Below are 13,640 nucleotides of genomic sequence, written 5' to 3'. Positions count from 1 at the left end.
AACGGTTTAATTTGACATATACTGAAGGTGGTTACTTGCGCATTTCCTCAGGCACCTTGGCACTCCCTGAGGAAGCGATTGGGAACACGCGAAACATGCATTGAAGAGCATGGTCTTTGGGACTCTCCACGTTGCACCCTACTATGGGTTGGGCTATTCATGCTGTATACATGTCAAATGGATATATTATTACATAATTTATGGATGTTATGGTCATTATGCTTTACAATTACACCCATGTGACAATGTGATATCACCTGCATTTTAATCTATGATCTGGTTTTGTTGTTTTGCATTTCTTTGCAGTAAAGTCGTCTTTTTATAGAACATATACATAAAAATACTTATTTTTGGCTAAAAATTAATTTTGCCTTTTGTTGTTCAGTTTAGAGTTTGCTAATGGTTACTACTATAACAACTACTAGAGAGGCTGTTTCCATGTTGAATCTGCCTAGCTATTAATGTGACTTCGTGATGGGAGCAAGTGCTCGTTACTTGAGTTTCCCTAGGGTGCTCGAGTATGGACTGAGTATCGCGGGACCACATATTTTGCGGCTTTTAGACACAAAACATATGGGGATTGCCTGACATACATGGGCAATCCCCTGATTTGTGGCTGTCTAACAGCCACGAAAAATGCAGGGGCAGGGACTCGAACATGTCACTGAAGCACCCGCGATATTCTGTGCACACCCCAGCACCCTAGGCAAACTCGAGTAACGACCACTTGCGCCCATCACTAGATTGACTATGCACCTAGTGGATGTGATTTTCTTGTTCATCTGTAGGTGCCCATAGTGGCATGCTGAGTTCTTTATATATCTGAAGCATTTTTTTCAGGTTTCCAAGTCCGAACCTACCAAAAAATCACAAACACGCACAGGTATAATACCAACAATCCAGTTTTATATTAGAGTAAACTGTTTAGATAGACGTTCATCTCTTGTAGACTATTTACAAAATATGCCATTTCTTATAAAACCCAGTTCAATTTGAGCATCATTACAAAATTTCAATCTGAAAGGAAATGAGAGAATAGGCGACGACCTCACTTCTTTCACAGGTACAAAATACAAGTTTAACTGAAAATAACTTAGAAAAATATACTTCCTGACATCGAGTCCCTTCTTCAGACGTGGTAGTGCAAGGAATTTGGTCATGGAACTATCACTTATAATAGAGATTCTCCTCGGTAGTCGTATAGTTATTTTGGTTACATTTTTAAAGGCATCTTTCCATATTATATATTGTAAAGATACATACATAAGAAAATATACCCAGCTCACCACACAGGGAATAATACAGCATCTTTCCTAAATGCGCACAATGCATATATACGGTATATATATATATATATACACATTTTTAGGTATTTTTCATATTTACTGTAGATCATTGTACAATGAGGCACACAGTTTTCTATAATACTAGTAAGTGCTACCAACATAAGTCTTTAAAAGGCTTACCTACGGATTGTATGAGACGCACTAATAAAGAAAGGCTATAAATAAAAGTACACAATACATCATCATTACCATATGAGGAGAATGTAGACTACAAGTGTTATTATTATGTCACTTATGGCCAAAACATGGAATTTTCAAGGATTTTTTTTCTGTTTTTGTTTTTTTTTTTATTATTTTTGCATTTAATAAATTATTTAAAAAAAAAAAGTGGAAGACTAATTCAAATGAAACATTTGGCAAGGAAGAAGAGCAGAATAGATATGTGAAGCTCTGCATATATGGGGCTGATGATTGTTAGATTTAGCTGGCAAGGCATTATGGGAAATACAGCTGGAACTATACAGAACTTTCAGAGGTTGCCAATTGCTTATAATGAACTAGCACATATGCTGGAAGGTTTTATCTCGTTCAACATCTCAGTCTGAAGAACTTGGGGAACTACTATCACAACCTCAATATGGAAAAGGCAGGCATCAAAAGTTCAGCCAACTGATTTAGGGGAGCAGCGGTTATGGCGCAATATGGGATTAAAGAGGTATGATCATTTTTTATAATAAAACCTCATTTCCTGTTTTTGGCTATTTTTTTTTAACAAACTGAAGAAAACCTTCTTAAGTAAGGCCGTCTGTATGTCACGGTCCATGCTCGGCCCGAGATGCATGTACTTGCCACGGCCTTATACATGCCTATGGGGCTGTCGTGGTCAGGAGACCCGGGGTCGTTGAGTGCATCTCGGTCTGTATTCGGATTGTGACACATGGATGTGCGAAACCAGATTAAATAGGCTAAATAAATGGGTTGATCACTACAGGACAGCCCATTATTAATAAGGCCCACGGCATTGAGAGAACTAAAATAAATACCTCCTGGACTGGCTCTTCTCCTCCGTAATCAGTGCTGGTATCAACATCCAATGGTGATGTCACACAGCCGATTGTCTGCAGTGTTCACAGATTGTCCGAGCAGAGTAGTATTGGTTACGGAGGAGAGTGGCCAGTTTGGGAGGTGGGAATCTATGTTTTTTATTTTTCTCACATCTGGCCTGTTAATAAGGGGTTGAGATGTCCAGTAGTGGGTAACCCCTTTAAACAGAAGTTCAGCAACTGGGATAACACCAGTAGGAAGGAATCATGTACTTGTGCTAACTGTTGAGGTGGATACATATATACACCGTTCCGATCTACTGACCTTCAATGGCATCCGTAACCACAGAAAACCCTCCTGAACATCAGTAATTGGCTAACAAGACATACGAGTACATCATTTTTTATGTTTCTGAAGACTGGAGTCCGCACTACTATTTCGTCAAGCTTGGGGCACCAGGGTATCTCTGCTCACCAGCATTCCTCTGCAGTACGCTCCCATGTACACGCCTTACATGACTGGACTCCTCTGTGCTGCAATAGTACAGCAGAGTCCTCCATGAACCTGCAGCGCACAGGACTATGTGGGCTTACTGCGGGGAAATGCAAGCTAGTACAGACATAGAAATGATGCATTACCACACTGATTCGTTGTATTTTAAGCCATTCAGCAATTACTGTATATCGGGGGTAAATCGCTGGTGACAGATTCTCTTTAATATGAGTTATATATACCGCTAAGAGAAGACAGTACATCTGGCATTTTGTAGTCATGGGTTCCCTAGTAGATAAAATAGGAGACCAGTTTCCCCCGACCACAGGTCCTGGTGGAGAAGTTACCACTGACTGGAGGTTTCTGTTAGTGCTGGCTTTTTCTATAGCCCACATACAGTTTGCATGGAGTGGCTGAAAAAATGCTTGATCGCTGATCCATAAAAAATCCCCCTCTCCCTAAAGCCTCATTCACACATCAGTATTTTTGCATCAGTGTTTGTTTGCCAAAGCCAGGAGTGGAACTTACAGAGAAAAACTGTAATTGAAAGATTGACACCGGTTGTGTGTTTTTGGAGATACTCTGGGCGTACAAATACTGATGAAAACATACTAACGTGTGAATGGGGCCTAATACTGGTGGACAGGTTAGTGTGCTCCTCCACCCTTGCAATCGCAGGGGCTGATCTAACGTTACCATCCCCTTGTCACCAGCAAATGGGTGGCAAGTCTTTCCATCTGGATTATCACTTTAAAATGACAATATATAAATCAGAATCTAAGTGCTATAGGTTCTAGGTATTGTCAGTCACATTTATCTGTGGGAAACCTTATAGATTTCAATACAGTACGAACCATGAGTATTAAACCAAAGACTTGGTAACGACAAAACCACGAAGGGTTAAAGTAGCAGTAACGCAAATATGATGGCTCTAACTAGATAAGATGTCTGCATACACCATTATACCCACCAAAGCCAGCCGTAGCAGCCGGTGGACAGCCTACCTAGGAGTCAGTCTGGTGGAGTCGTGACAAGAGCTACATATGACCCCACTGGTGGGTTGGAAAGAGACCACATCCATATTTTGCATGCTTTAAGATAGACAGTGTCCTTTCAGTCCATGTAATTAGGCACATCCATTCATTGTGCAATCTGTCGATGAGTAAACGTATAGTGCAGGATTCTTCTCAGTGTTTCCGACCAATTAACCAAAGTCAATTCTTGGTCGATATTGCAAAACCATGGGATAAGACTAAATGGGAGAAGAAGAGAAAACACAAGACACTGGGTAATGAGCAAAGAATGAAATTCACTTATTATTAATTGCTTCTCTGCCCAACTGCTAATTGTGTAGATATAACATGTAGTTACTAGTGTAGATACTTGTGTATTTGCTTTTACAGAATTAAAGGGGTTTTCCAGGAGTTTGCGCTACTTGAGAATAAACTCAGAAGTTACACACCCTCCCTTGCTCTAGTCTTTTATGTGGTGATGTCACGACTACAGAGCATGTGACCACTGCAGCCAATCACAAGGCTCAGGGGTGATGCTGATGTAGAGCCATTGGGCCCAGTGATTGGCTGCAGCAGTGATATGTGTTGCAGTCTGTCATAAGAGACTAAAGTGGAGGCACAGAGGTGCCGCTAGAGAAGGGGAAGGTGAGTAACTGGTGGGTTTGTTAGTTTCAACTTGCTCAAACTAATAAGCAAAAAATATACAGTACAGACCAAAAGTTTGGACACACCTTCTCATTTAAAGATTTTTCTGTATTTTCATGACTATGAAAATTGTACATTCACACTGAAGGCATCAAAACTATGAATTAACACATGTGGAAAATATGTCTTATATTCTAGGTTCTTCAAAGTAGCCACCTTTTGCTTTGATGACTGCTTTGCACACTTCACAGGTGTGCCCTGTCAGGTTTAATAAGTGGGATTTCTTGCCTTATAAATGGGGTTGGGACCATCAGTTGTGTTGTGCAGAAGTCTGGTGGATACACAGCTGATAGTCCTACTGAATAGACTGATAGAATTTGTATTATGGCAAGAAAAAAGCAGCTAAGTAAAGAAAAATGAGTGGCCATCATTATTTTAAGAAATGAAGGTCAGTCAGTCCGAAAAATTGGGAAACCTTTGAAAGTGTCCCCAAGTGCAGTTGCAAAAACCATCAAATGCTACAAAGAAACTGTCTCACATGAGGACCGCCCCAGGAAAGGAAGACCAAGAGTCACCTCTGCTTCTGAGGATAAGTTTATCCGAGTCACCAGCCTCAGAAATCGCAGGTTAACAGCAGCTCAGATTAGAGACCAGGTCAATGCCACACAGAGTTCTAGCAGCAGACACATCTCTTCAACAACTGTTAAGAAGAGACTTTGTGCAGCATGCCTTCATGGTAAAATAGCTGCTAGGAAACCACTGCTAAGGACAGGCAACAAGCAGAAGAGACTTGTTTGGGCTAACGAAGACAAGGAATGGACATTAGACCAGTGGAAATCTGTGCTTTGGTCTGATGAGTCCAAATTTGAGATCTTTGGTTCCAACCACCGTGTCTTTGTGCAACGCAAAAAAGGTGAACGGATGGACTCTACATGCCTGGTTCCCACCGTGAAGCATGGAGGAGGAGGTGTGATGGTGTGGGGGTGCTTTGCTGGTGACAGTGTTGGGGATTTATTCAAAATTGAAGGCATACTGAACCAGCATGGCTACCACAGCATCTTGCAGCGGCATGCTATTCCATCTGGTTTGCGTTTAGTTGGACCATCATTTATTTTTCAACAGGACAATGACCCCAAACACACCTCCAGGCTGTGTAAGGGCTATTTGACCAAGAGGGAGAGTGATGGGGTGCTACGCCAGATGACCTGGCCTCCACAATCACCAGATCTGAACCCAATCGAGATGGTTTGGGGTGAGCTGGAACGCAGAGTGAAGGCAAAAGGGCCAACAAGTGCTAAGCATCTCTGGGAACTCCTTCAAGATTGTTGGAAGACCATTTCCGGTAACTACCTCTTGAAGCTCATCAAGAGAATGCCAAGAGTGTGCAAAGCAGTCATCAAAGCAAAAGGTGGCTACTTTGAAGGACCTGGAATATAAGACATATTTTCAGCTGTTTCACACTTTTTTGTTAAGTATATAACTCCACATGTGTTAATTCATAGTTTTGATGCCTTCAGTGTGAATGTACAATTTTCATAGTCATCAAAATACAGAAAAATCTTTAAATGAGAAGGTGTGTCCAAACTTTTGGTCTGTACTGTATATATTTCTGTAAAATCCCTTTAAATAGATATTACATGTTCACAAGATAAGTGATAACTGGTAGATCAGTGGGGGTCTGATGCACTAATTGCCAGAGCGATCGCCATTAATCTCACGTACTAATCGACAGCGTGTGAATTGATTGGTGCCCAAGTTTGCGTGCTACCACTGCATTCACTGTCTATGGGACTGCCGAAGAACCTTACATGCTAATGAATGGAATAGCATCATGCACGATTGACTATGGGACTAGAGGAGCAGCCGTTCTGGGGTTCTTTGGGATCCTGGGAGTTGGTGCAAAATTCGGACCCGAGACGCCCTCGCATGTTGGTCAGATGCATGGGCCCTTGTATAAGGACACAAGTGTTTCCCCTCCCTCCCCCATTATGTAGTAATGTCCCCCATCCTGGGCCCCTTCCAGGTACAAATGTCCCCTATTCTGGGCCCCTTCCTCATATATATGTCCACCATCCTGGCATATATGTCCCCCATTCTGGTATATACAGTTGTGCTCAAAAGTTTACATACCCTGGCAGAATTTTTCCTTTCTTGGCCTTGTTTCAGAGAATATGAATGATAACAAAAAAATTTTTTCTCCACTCATGGTTATTGGTTGGGTGAAGCCATTTATTGTCAAACTATTGTGTTTTCTCTTTTCAAATTTTAATGACAACCAAAAACATCCAAATGACCCTGATCAAAAGTTCACATACCCTGGTGATTTTCGCCTGATAACATGCACAGAATTTGACACAAATAGGTTTGAATGGCTACTAAAGGTAACATCCTCACTTTTGACTTGTTTGCTTGTAATCAGTGTGTGTGCATAAAAGCTGAGTGAGTTTCTGGGATCCAGACAGACTATTGCATCTTTCATCCAGCCACTGACGTTTCTGGATTGTGAGTCATGGGGAAAGCAAAAGAACTGTCAATGGATCTACGGGAAAAGGTAGTTGATCTGTATAACACAGGAAAGGGATACAAAAAATATCCAAGGAATTGATAATGCCAGTCAGCAGCGTTCAAACTGTGATTAACAAATGGAAAATCCGGGGCTCTGTAAAAACAAAACCACAGTCAGGTAGACTAACAAAAATTTCAGCGACAACTGCCAGGAAAATTGTTCGGGATGCAAAGAAAAACCCACAAATAACATCAGCTGAAATTCAGGATTCTCTGAAAACTAGCAGTGTGGCTGTTTCAAGATGCACAATAAGGAGGCACTTAAAGAAAAATGGGCTGCATGGTCGAGTCGCTAGAAGAAAGCCATTACTGTGCAAATACCACAAAGTATCTCACCTATAATACGCCAAACAGCACAGAGACAAGCCACAAAACTTCTGGAACAAGGTAATTTGGAGCGATGAGACCAAAATTTAACTTTTTGTCAACAACCATAAAAGTTACATTTGGAGAGATAGGTCAACAAGGCCTATGATGAAAGGAACACCATTCCCACAGTAAAGCACGGAGGAGGATCGCTGATGTTTTGGGGATGTGTGAGCTACAAAGGCACAGGAAACTTGGTAAAAGTTGAAGGAAAGATGAATGCAGCATGTTATCAGCACATACTGGAGGCAAATTTGCGCTCGTCAGGCCGAAAGCTGCCTATGGGACGTACTTGGACGTTCCAACATGACAACGATCCAAAACACAAGGCCAAGTTGACTTGTCATTGGCTACAGCAGAACAAAGTGAAGGTTCTGGAGTGACCATATCAGTCTCTAGACCTCAATATCATTGACCAACTCTGGGGAGATCTCAAGTGTGCAGTTCATGCTAGACAGCCCAGGAATTTACAGGAACTGGAGGCTTTTTGCCAAGAAGAATGGGCAGCTTTACCATCTGAGAAAATAAAGAACCTCATCCACAACTACCACAAAAGACTTCAAGCTGTTATTGATGTTAGAGGGGGCAATACATGGTATTAAGAACTGGGGTATGTGAACCTTTGATCAGGGTCATTTGGATGTTTTTGGTTGTCATTAAGATTTAAAAAGAGAAAACACAGTAGTTTGACAATAAATGGCTTCCCCCAACCAATAATCATGAGTGGAGAGGAGAAAATTTTTTCATATTCTCTGAAACAAGGGCAAGAAAGGAAAAATTCTGCCGGGGTATGTAAACTTTTGAGCACAACTGTATGTCCCTCATCCTGGAATATATGTCCCTAATTCTGGGTCCATCCTGGTATATATGTCCCCCTTAATGGTATACAAGTCTCCCATCCTGGTATATATGTCTCCCTTAATGGCATACAAGTCTCCCATCCTGGTATATATTTCCCGTTCCTGGTATATATATTCCCCATCCTGAGTCCAACCTGGTATTTATGTCCCCCATCCTGGTTTACATGTCCCCCATCCTGGTTTACATGTCCCCCATCCTGGTTTACATGTCCCCCATCCTGGTTTACATGTCCCCCATCCTGGTTTACATGTCCCTCAACCTGGAATGTATGACCCCCATCCTGGTATACAAGTCCCTCATTCTGGAATATATGCTCCCCATCCTGGTATATATGTCCCCATCCTGATATACATGTCCCTCATTTAGGAATAGATGCCCTCCATCCTGGTATACATGTCCCCCATCCTGAGCCTATCCTGGTATATTTCAGTAAAGTAGTACCACGGCACTCATATGTATGGTGCACAAGTAGGATCCTATCCCTTGTAAACTGTTGAAAAAGACTTGGCACTTGTAGTGAATCCAAAAAGTGAAGACGTTTCGGTCAAGAGACCTTTGTCAGTACAAGAGATTGCACAAGATAGACTGTATAAACTATCTTGTGCAATCTGTTGTACTGACGAAGGTCTCTTGACTGAAAAATCTTCACTTTTTGGATTGCCTGCACTACAAATAAATATATTCAAAATACTCTTTGATTCACTACGAGTGCTAAGTCTTTTTTAACAGTTATCCTGGTATATATGTACCTCATTCTGGTATATACAGTGGCGAGCAAAAGGGTAACAATGTTTTGAACTTTTGACATTCAGGCTCCATATCTCACCATCCACTACTGCTTTGAACGTAAGACTACCGTAATTTTATAGACAATCACCTTGGCTATCTCATACATAAATTTGACTTGCAGCTATTTAGCATATGATTAGTTATGCAGATTCTTGTCATGTCACTGCATTGTTACTGTTATGCTCCTAAAAATCTAAATTAAATGTTTTATTATTTTGTAAATTCTCCTTTGGCTTTCAACACTGCCCGAATCCTTCTCATGCTGTCGATCAGATTCAAGCATGTCCCACCGACATCTGATCCCAGTTCTCTTCTACACATTCCCAAAGTTGGTGCATACTGGTCGTCTCACTTGAGTTTGTATACAGCTTTCTCTTCAACTCCACTCACAAGTGTTCAATTGCATTGAGGTCTGGGGACTGGGGGGGCTAATCCAGCACCTCTACTTCATTGTAGTTGAACCATTTCTTCACCAATCTCGAAGTATGCTTTGGGTCGTTGTCCTGCTGGAACACTATGTCGTCCTTTTCATACCCATAGTACTCGATTATACAAAGTAATTAATCTTGTAGAATACTCACATATAGCTCAGCATTGAGACCACCATCATTCCTGGTCAAGTATCCAACACCTTTGGCTGTGAAACAACCCCATATCACCAGGCTTCCTTCACCGAACATGACAGTTTCTTCAATTTCTCCATCAGTTAGCTCCTTTTCCCTTTGTTTCTTCCAGTCCCATTTTCACCCATCAGAGCCTAGTCTATTGACTTTTGTCTCATTGCTCCAAATCACTAGTTTCCAATTTTCTACTGTCCACTTTTTGTACTTTTTTGCACACTGATGTTTCTTATGACGATATTGAAGTCGAGGCTTCTTCACCTTTTTTCGGGCTACCATTCCAAACTTGTGTAACGTGCGTCGCACGGTGCTGGCATGGATGTCTGTGATCTCACTATTACGAAGCATACGAGCCACCTCCACTGGTGTGTTTGTTGCGCCAGAACTGATAGACCTAGTGATGAGCCAACTTGTTGACTCTGATATTTTGCCTGGACGTCCACCTCTTGTCTTTTGGATGGACGGAGTTCATTTCGCATTCTTCCAACTGTCATGGCGCTCAAATGATGCAGTTTGGCAATTTTTTGGGCAAAGAGACCGCTATCAATGAGCTGGATGATGCTTTCTCTTTTCTTGGGAAATCTTCTTCATGGCTGTTCCTCAATTTGAACCAGTGACCTTTGCCTTTGGAATCAACCTAATAACACACTGAGTTATTAGGAAATATGAGAACAGGTTGCAATTTCTAGTATACAGGAAGAAAAAGATTTCTCCATCACTGGAAGAAAAACAGTAACAATGAAATGACATGACAAGAATCTGCATAACTAATCATATGCTAAATAGTTGCAAATCAAATTTATGTATGAGATAGCCAAGATGAAGGTCTATAAAATGATGGTAGTCTCAAGTACGAAGCAGTAGTGGATGGTGAGATATGGAGCCTGAAAGTCAAAAGTTTAAAACATTGTTACCCTTTCGCTCTTCACTGTATGTCCCTCATCCTGGTATATACAGTATTTCCCCCATCCTGGTATATATGTACCCCATCCTGGTTAATACAGTATGTCCCCCATCCTAGTATATATGTACCCCATCCTGGCATATACAGTATGTCCTCCTAGCTGGTATATATGTCCTCCATCCTGGTATACATGTCCCCCATCCTGGTATATATGTCCCCCATCAGATCAGAGTTTGAGCCGAGTGTCAGTTTAGTGTCATCCGATTCTTTCGGATGAGAGAATCGTAGCACAGGTAAAGGGAAAATGGAGAAAAAAAAATTTCTCCATTCTGTGGAAATCAGACTGCACTCAGATGCTGCTATCTTTTTTTCTGATGCCCCATAGAATAATATTGGCCTGAGTGCTATCCGATAAAACATCGGATACGTATATGCTCGTGTGAGTGAGCCCATACTATGATAACATCAATTACTAGGGATAGCTGAGTGGGACATAACATTACATGAGGAATATTATCCTTCTAGCTTGGTGATGGACCCCACCTCTATTATGTTACAGATCATGGTTGTCTTTCTGAGAAACCCTTTAACAAGCTACAAATGATATAAAATGTAACCAGCAGTCTATGGTGAGAGGGGCACAGAAGAATACAAGTATGATAAATGAAATGCTATATGTGCAGGCCATACTAAACTCCTCATTTATCACATGAAGGCTGTGCAATGTGTTTTTGCATGTAAGAATATCAGATTTATACATACGGTTGAGGATGTCTCTGTAACAGGCGCAATATCACTGAGCGACATATGTAGAGCTGTTGAATTGTTCTGACATTGAAACTGTGAAGGAGATTATGTGCTTATTAGAACAAGACATCCACAACAGCATGTAGAAATGAGCGATCGCTAAAATATTTTGTAGAAAATGTTCTAAAACAGCAGGAAAAAAAAATCAATATTTTGTACCTTTCACAGAATACAGAAAACAACTGTCAGAACTAATTACTCTCCATCTCCACGTATGACTCATGGATCCAGGAGAGGCTGTGTATGTACCAGGGTGATGGATAAAGACTTGATAACCCTGGTAATACAGCAATTCCTATCTGCAATAAATAGGATTTTTCGCAATCTAAGCTCCAGCATAGCACTCCATCCACAGCCCATCTTCTCCTCAGTCACGCTGCCCATTTTATTTGGATTTCCTACAACTGACTTTTAGGACATAATTTTATGGCTTTGTTTTGCTCCTTCACTCAGGATGGGTTTGTCTCTCCAGCAGCAATACTTGGTAAACTACATTTCTCATAAAGCCCCTAGTCTTCCTCATCTCACTGTACTGCAGGCCTGCAACTCCACTCCTCCCGTACCTACCTGCTGCTCTGCTGTAGCCCAGGCTAAAAACTCCACCTCTAACGCTGCCTAATCCACTGCTGATCAGGGCAAAGTTTACAGTACCAGTCCTTAAATTGCTCCCCCTATCCACTGCTCTGTTGTCGAGCAGGCTTATAATTCCACCCCTCTACATCCCCCTAATTCCCAGCTGTCCTGCTGTCGTCAGGCTTACAACTTCACCCCTGTAGATCCCCCTAATTTAAAACTGCTCGGCTGTAGTCCAGTTTAAAGCTAAGCCCCTCTAGCTCCTCTACCTATCTGCTGCTCTGCTGTAGCTCAGGCTTACAACTCCACCCCTCTATATCTCCCTAATTCCTAGTTCCTCTACCTATCTGCTGTTCTGCTGTAGCTCAGGCTTACAACTCCACCCCTCTATTTCTCCCTAATTCCCAGCTCCTCTACCTATCTGCTGTTCTGCTGTAGCTCAGGCTTACAACTCCACCCCTCTATTTCTCCCTAATTCCCAGCTCCTCTACCTATCTGCTGCTCTGCTGTAGCTCAGGCTTACAACTCCACCCCTCTATATCTCCCTAATTCCTAGCTCCTCTACCTATCTGCTGTTCTGCTGTAGCTCAGGCTTACAACTCCACCCCTCTATTTCTCCCTAATTCCTAGCTCCTCTACCTATCTGCTGTTCTGCTGTAGCTCAGGCTTACAACTCCACCCCTCTATATCTCCCTAATTCCCAGCTCCTTTACCTATCTGTTGCTCTGCTGTAGCTCAGGCTTACAACTCCACCCCTCTATATCTCCCTAATTCCCAGCTCCTCTACCTATCTGCTGCTCTGCTGTAGCTCAGGCTTACAACTCCACCCCTCTATATCTCCCTAATTCCTAGCTCCTCTACCTATCTGCTGTAGCTCAGGCTTACAACTCCACCCCTTTATATCTCCCTAATTCCTAGCTCCTCTACCTATCTGCTGCTATGCTGTATCTCAGGCTTACAACTCCACCCCTCTATTTCTCCCTAATTCCTAGCTCCTCTACCTATCTGCTGCTCTGCTGTAGCTCAGGCTTACAACTCCACCCCTCTATATCTCCCTAATTCCCAGCTCCTCTACCTATCTGCTGCTCTGCTGTAGCTCAGGCTTACAACTCCACCCCTCTATATCTCCCTAATTCCTAGCTCCTCTACCTATCTGCTGCTCTGCTGTAGCTCAGGCTTACAACTCCACCCCATTAGATCCACTTTATTCCCAACCGTTTTGCTGTAGTCAAGCTTACAGTTCCGCCCCCTAGTTCCCCTTCCTTCTTCCTCCTGTAGCCAGGCTTACAGATGTGCTCCACTGGCTCCTCCAACATGCTCACAATTTTCCACTGCTCCACCTCCTGAGATTCCCTTTATCGCATGCTGCTCTGCTGCAGCCATTTTTACAACTCCACCTCCAAAATCCCCTTTCTTCCATACTTCTCTGTTGTTGCCAATCTTTTGAACCTGCCTCCAAGCTCCCTCTCCTTCCTTGGCCTGCTGTACCCCGGCTTTAACTTCACCCTGTTAGCTCTCGCTGCTCTGCTCTGTTCCAGGCTTACAACTCTGCCCCTCAGTAACTCTGAAAACTACCCTGGCAGAAGGCAGCACAAGCAGAGTTGTGTACCTCACAAATACATTTCTTATGACCCTGCAGTTTTCTGAGCAGGACATGAACAAGGCAAGTTTTTTA

The 13,640-nt window shown here is 42.3% G+C and overlaps 1 protein-coding gene across 7 annotated transcripts in view; it reads right to left on the bottom strand.

Annotated features, from left to right (window-relative positions):
- Window positions 1-884: 884 nt before the first annotated feature.
- Window positions 885-13,640, bottom strand: part of PCGF5 (polycomb group ring finger 5) — a 118,357-nt gene continuing 105,601 nt past the window's right edge. For 5 of the 7 annotated variants that reach the window (XM_073685549.1, XM_073685553.1, XM_073685556.1 and 2 more), the window contains 2 exons: window positions 11,348-11,425; window positions 885-4,074 (listed from right to left, as the gene is read on the bottom strand). In XM_073685549.1, the coding sequence (XP_073541650.1) occupies window positions 4,027-4,074; window positions 11,348-11,425 (126 nt within the window). In that variant the 3' untranslated portion in view covers window positions 885-4,026. Of the gene's footprint in view, window positions 4,075-10,303; window positions 10,367-11,347; window positions 11,426-13,640 lie in introns of those variants that run through there. The other 2 variants (XM_073685554.1, XM_073685555.1) reach the window with 2 other exon arrangements.

This window comes from Phyllobates terribilis, unplaced genomic scaffold, assembly GCF_046119375.1.
Source record: "Phyllobates terribilis strain yellow unplaced genomic scaffold, ASM4611937v1 Scaffold_5__5_contigs__length_657084704, whole genome shotgun sequence".
Taxonomy (NCBI): domain Eukaryota; kingdom Metazoa; phylum Chordata; class Amphibia; order Anura; family Dendrobatidae; genus Phyllobates; species Phyllobates terribilis.
This window is presented reverse-complemented; position numbering and strand designations above follow the sequence as displayed.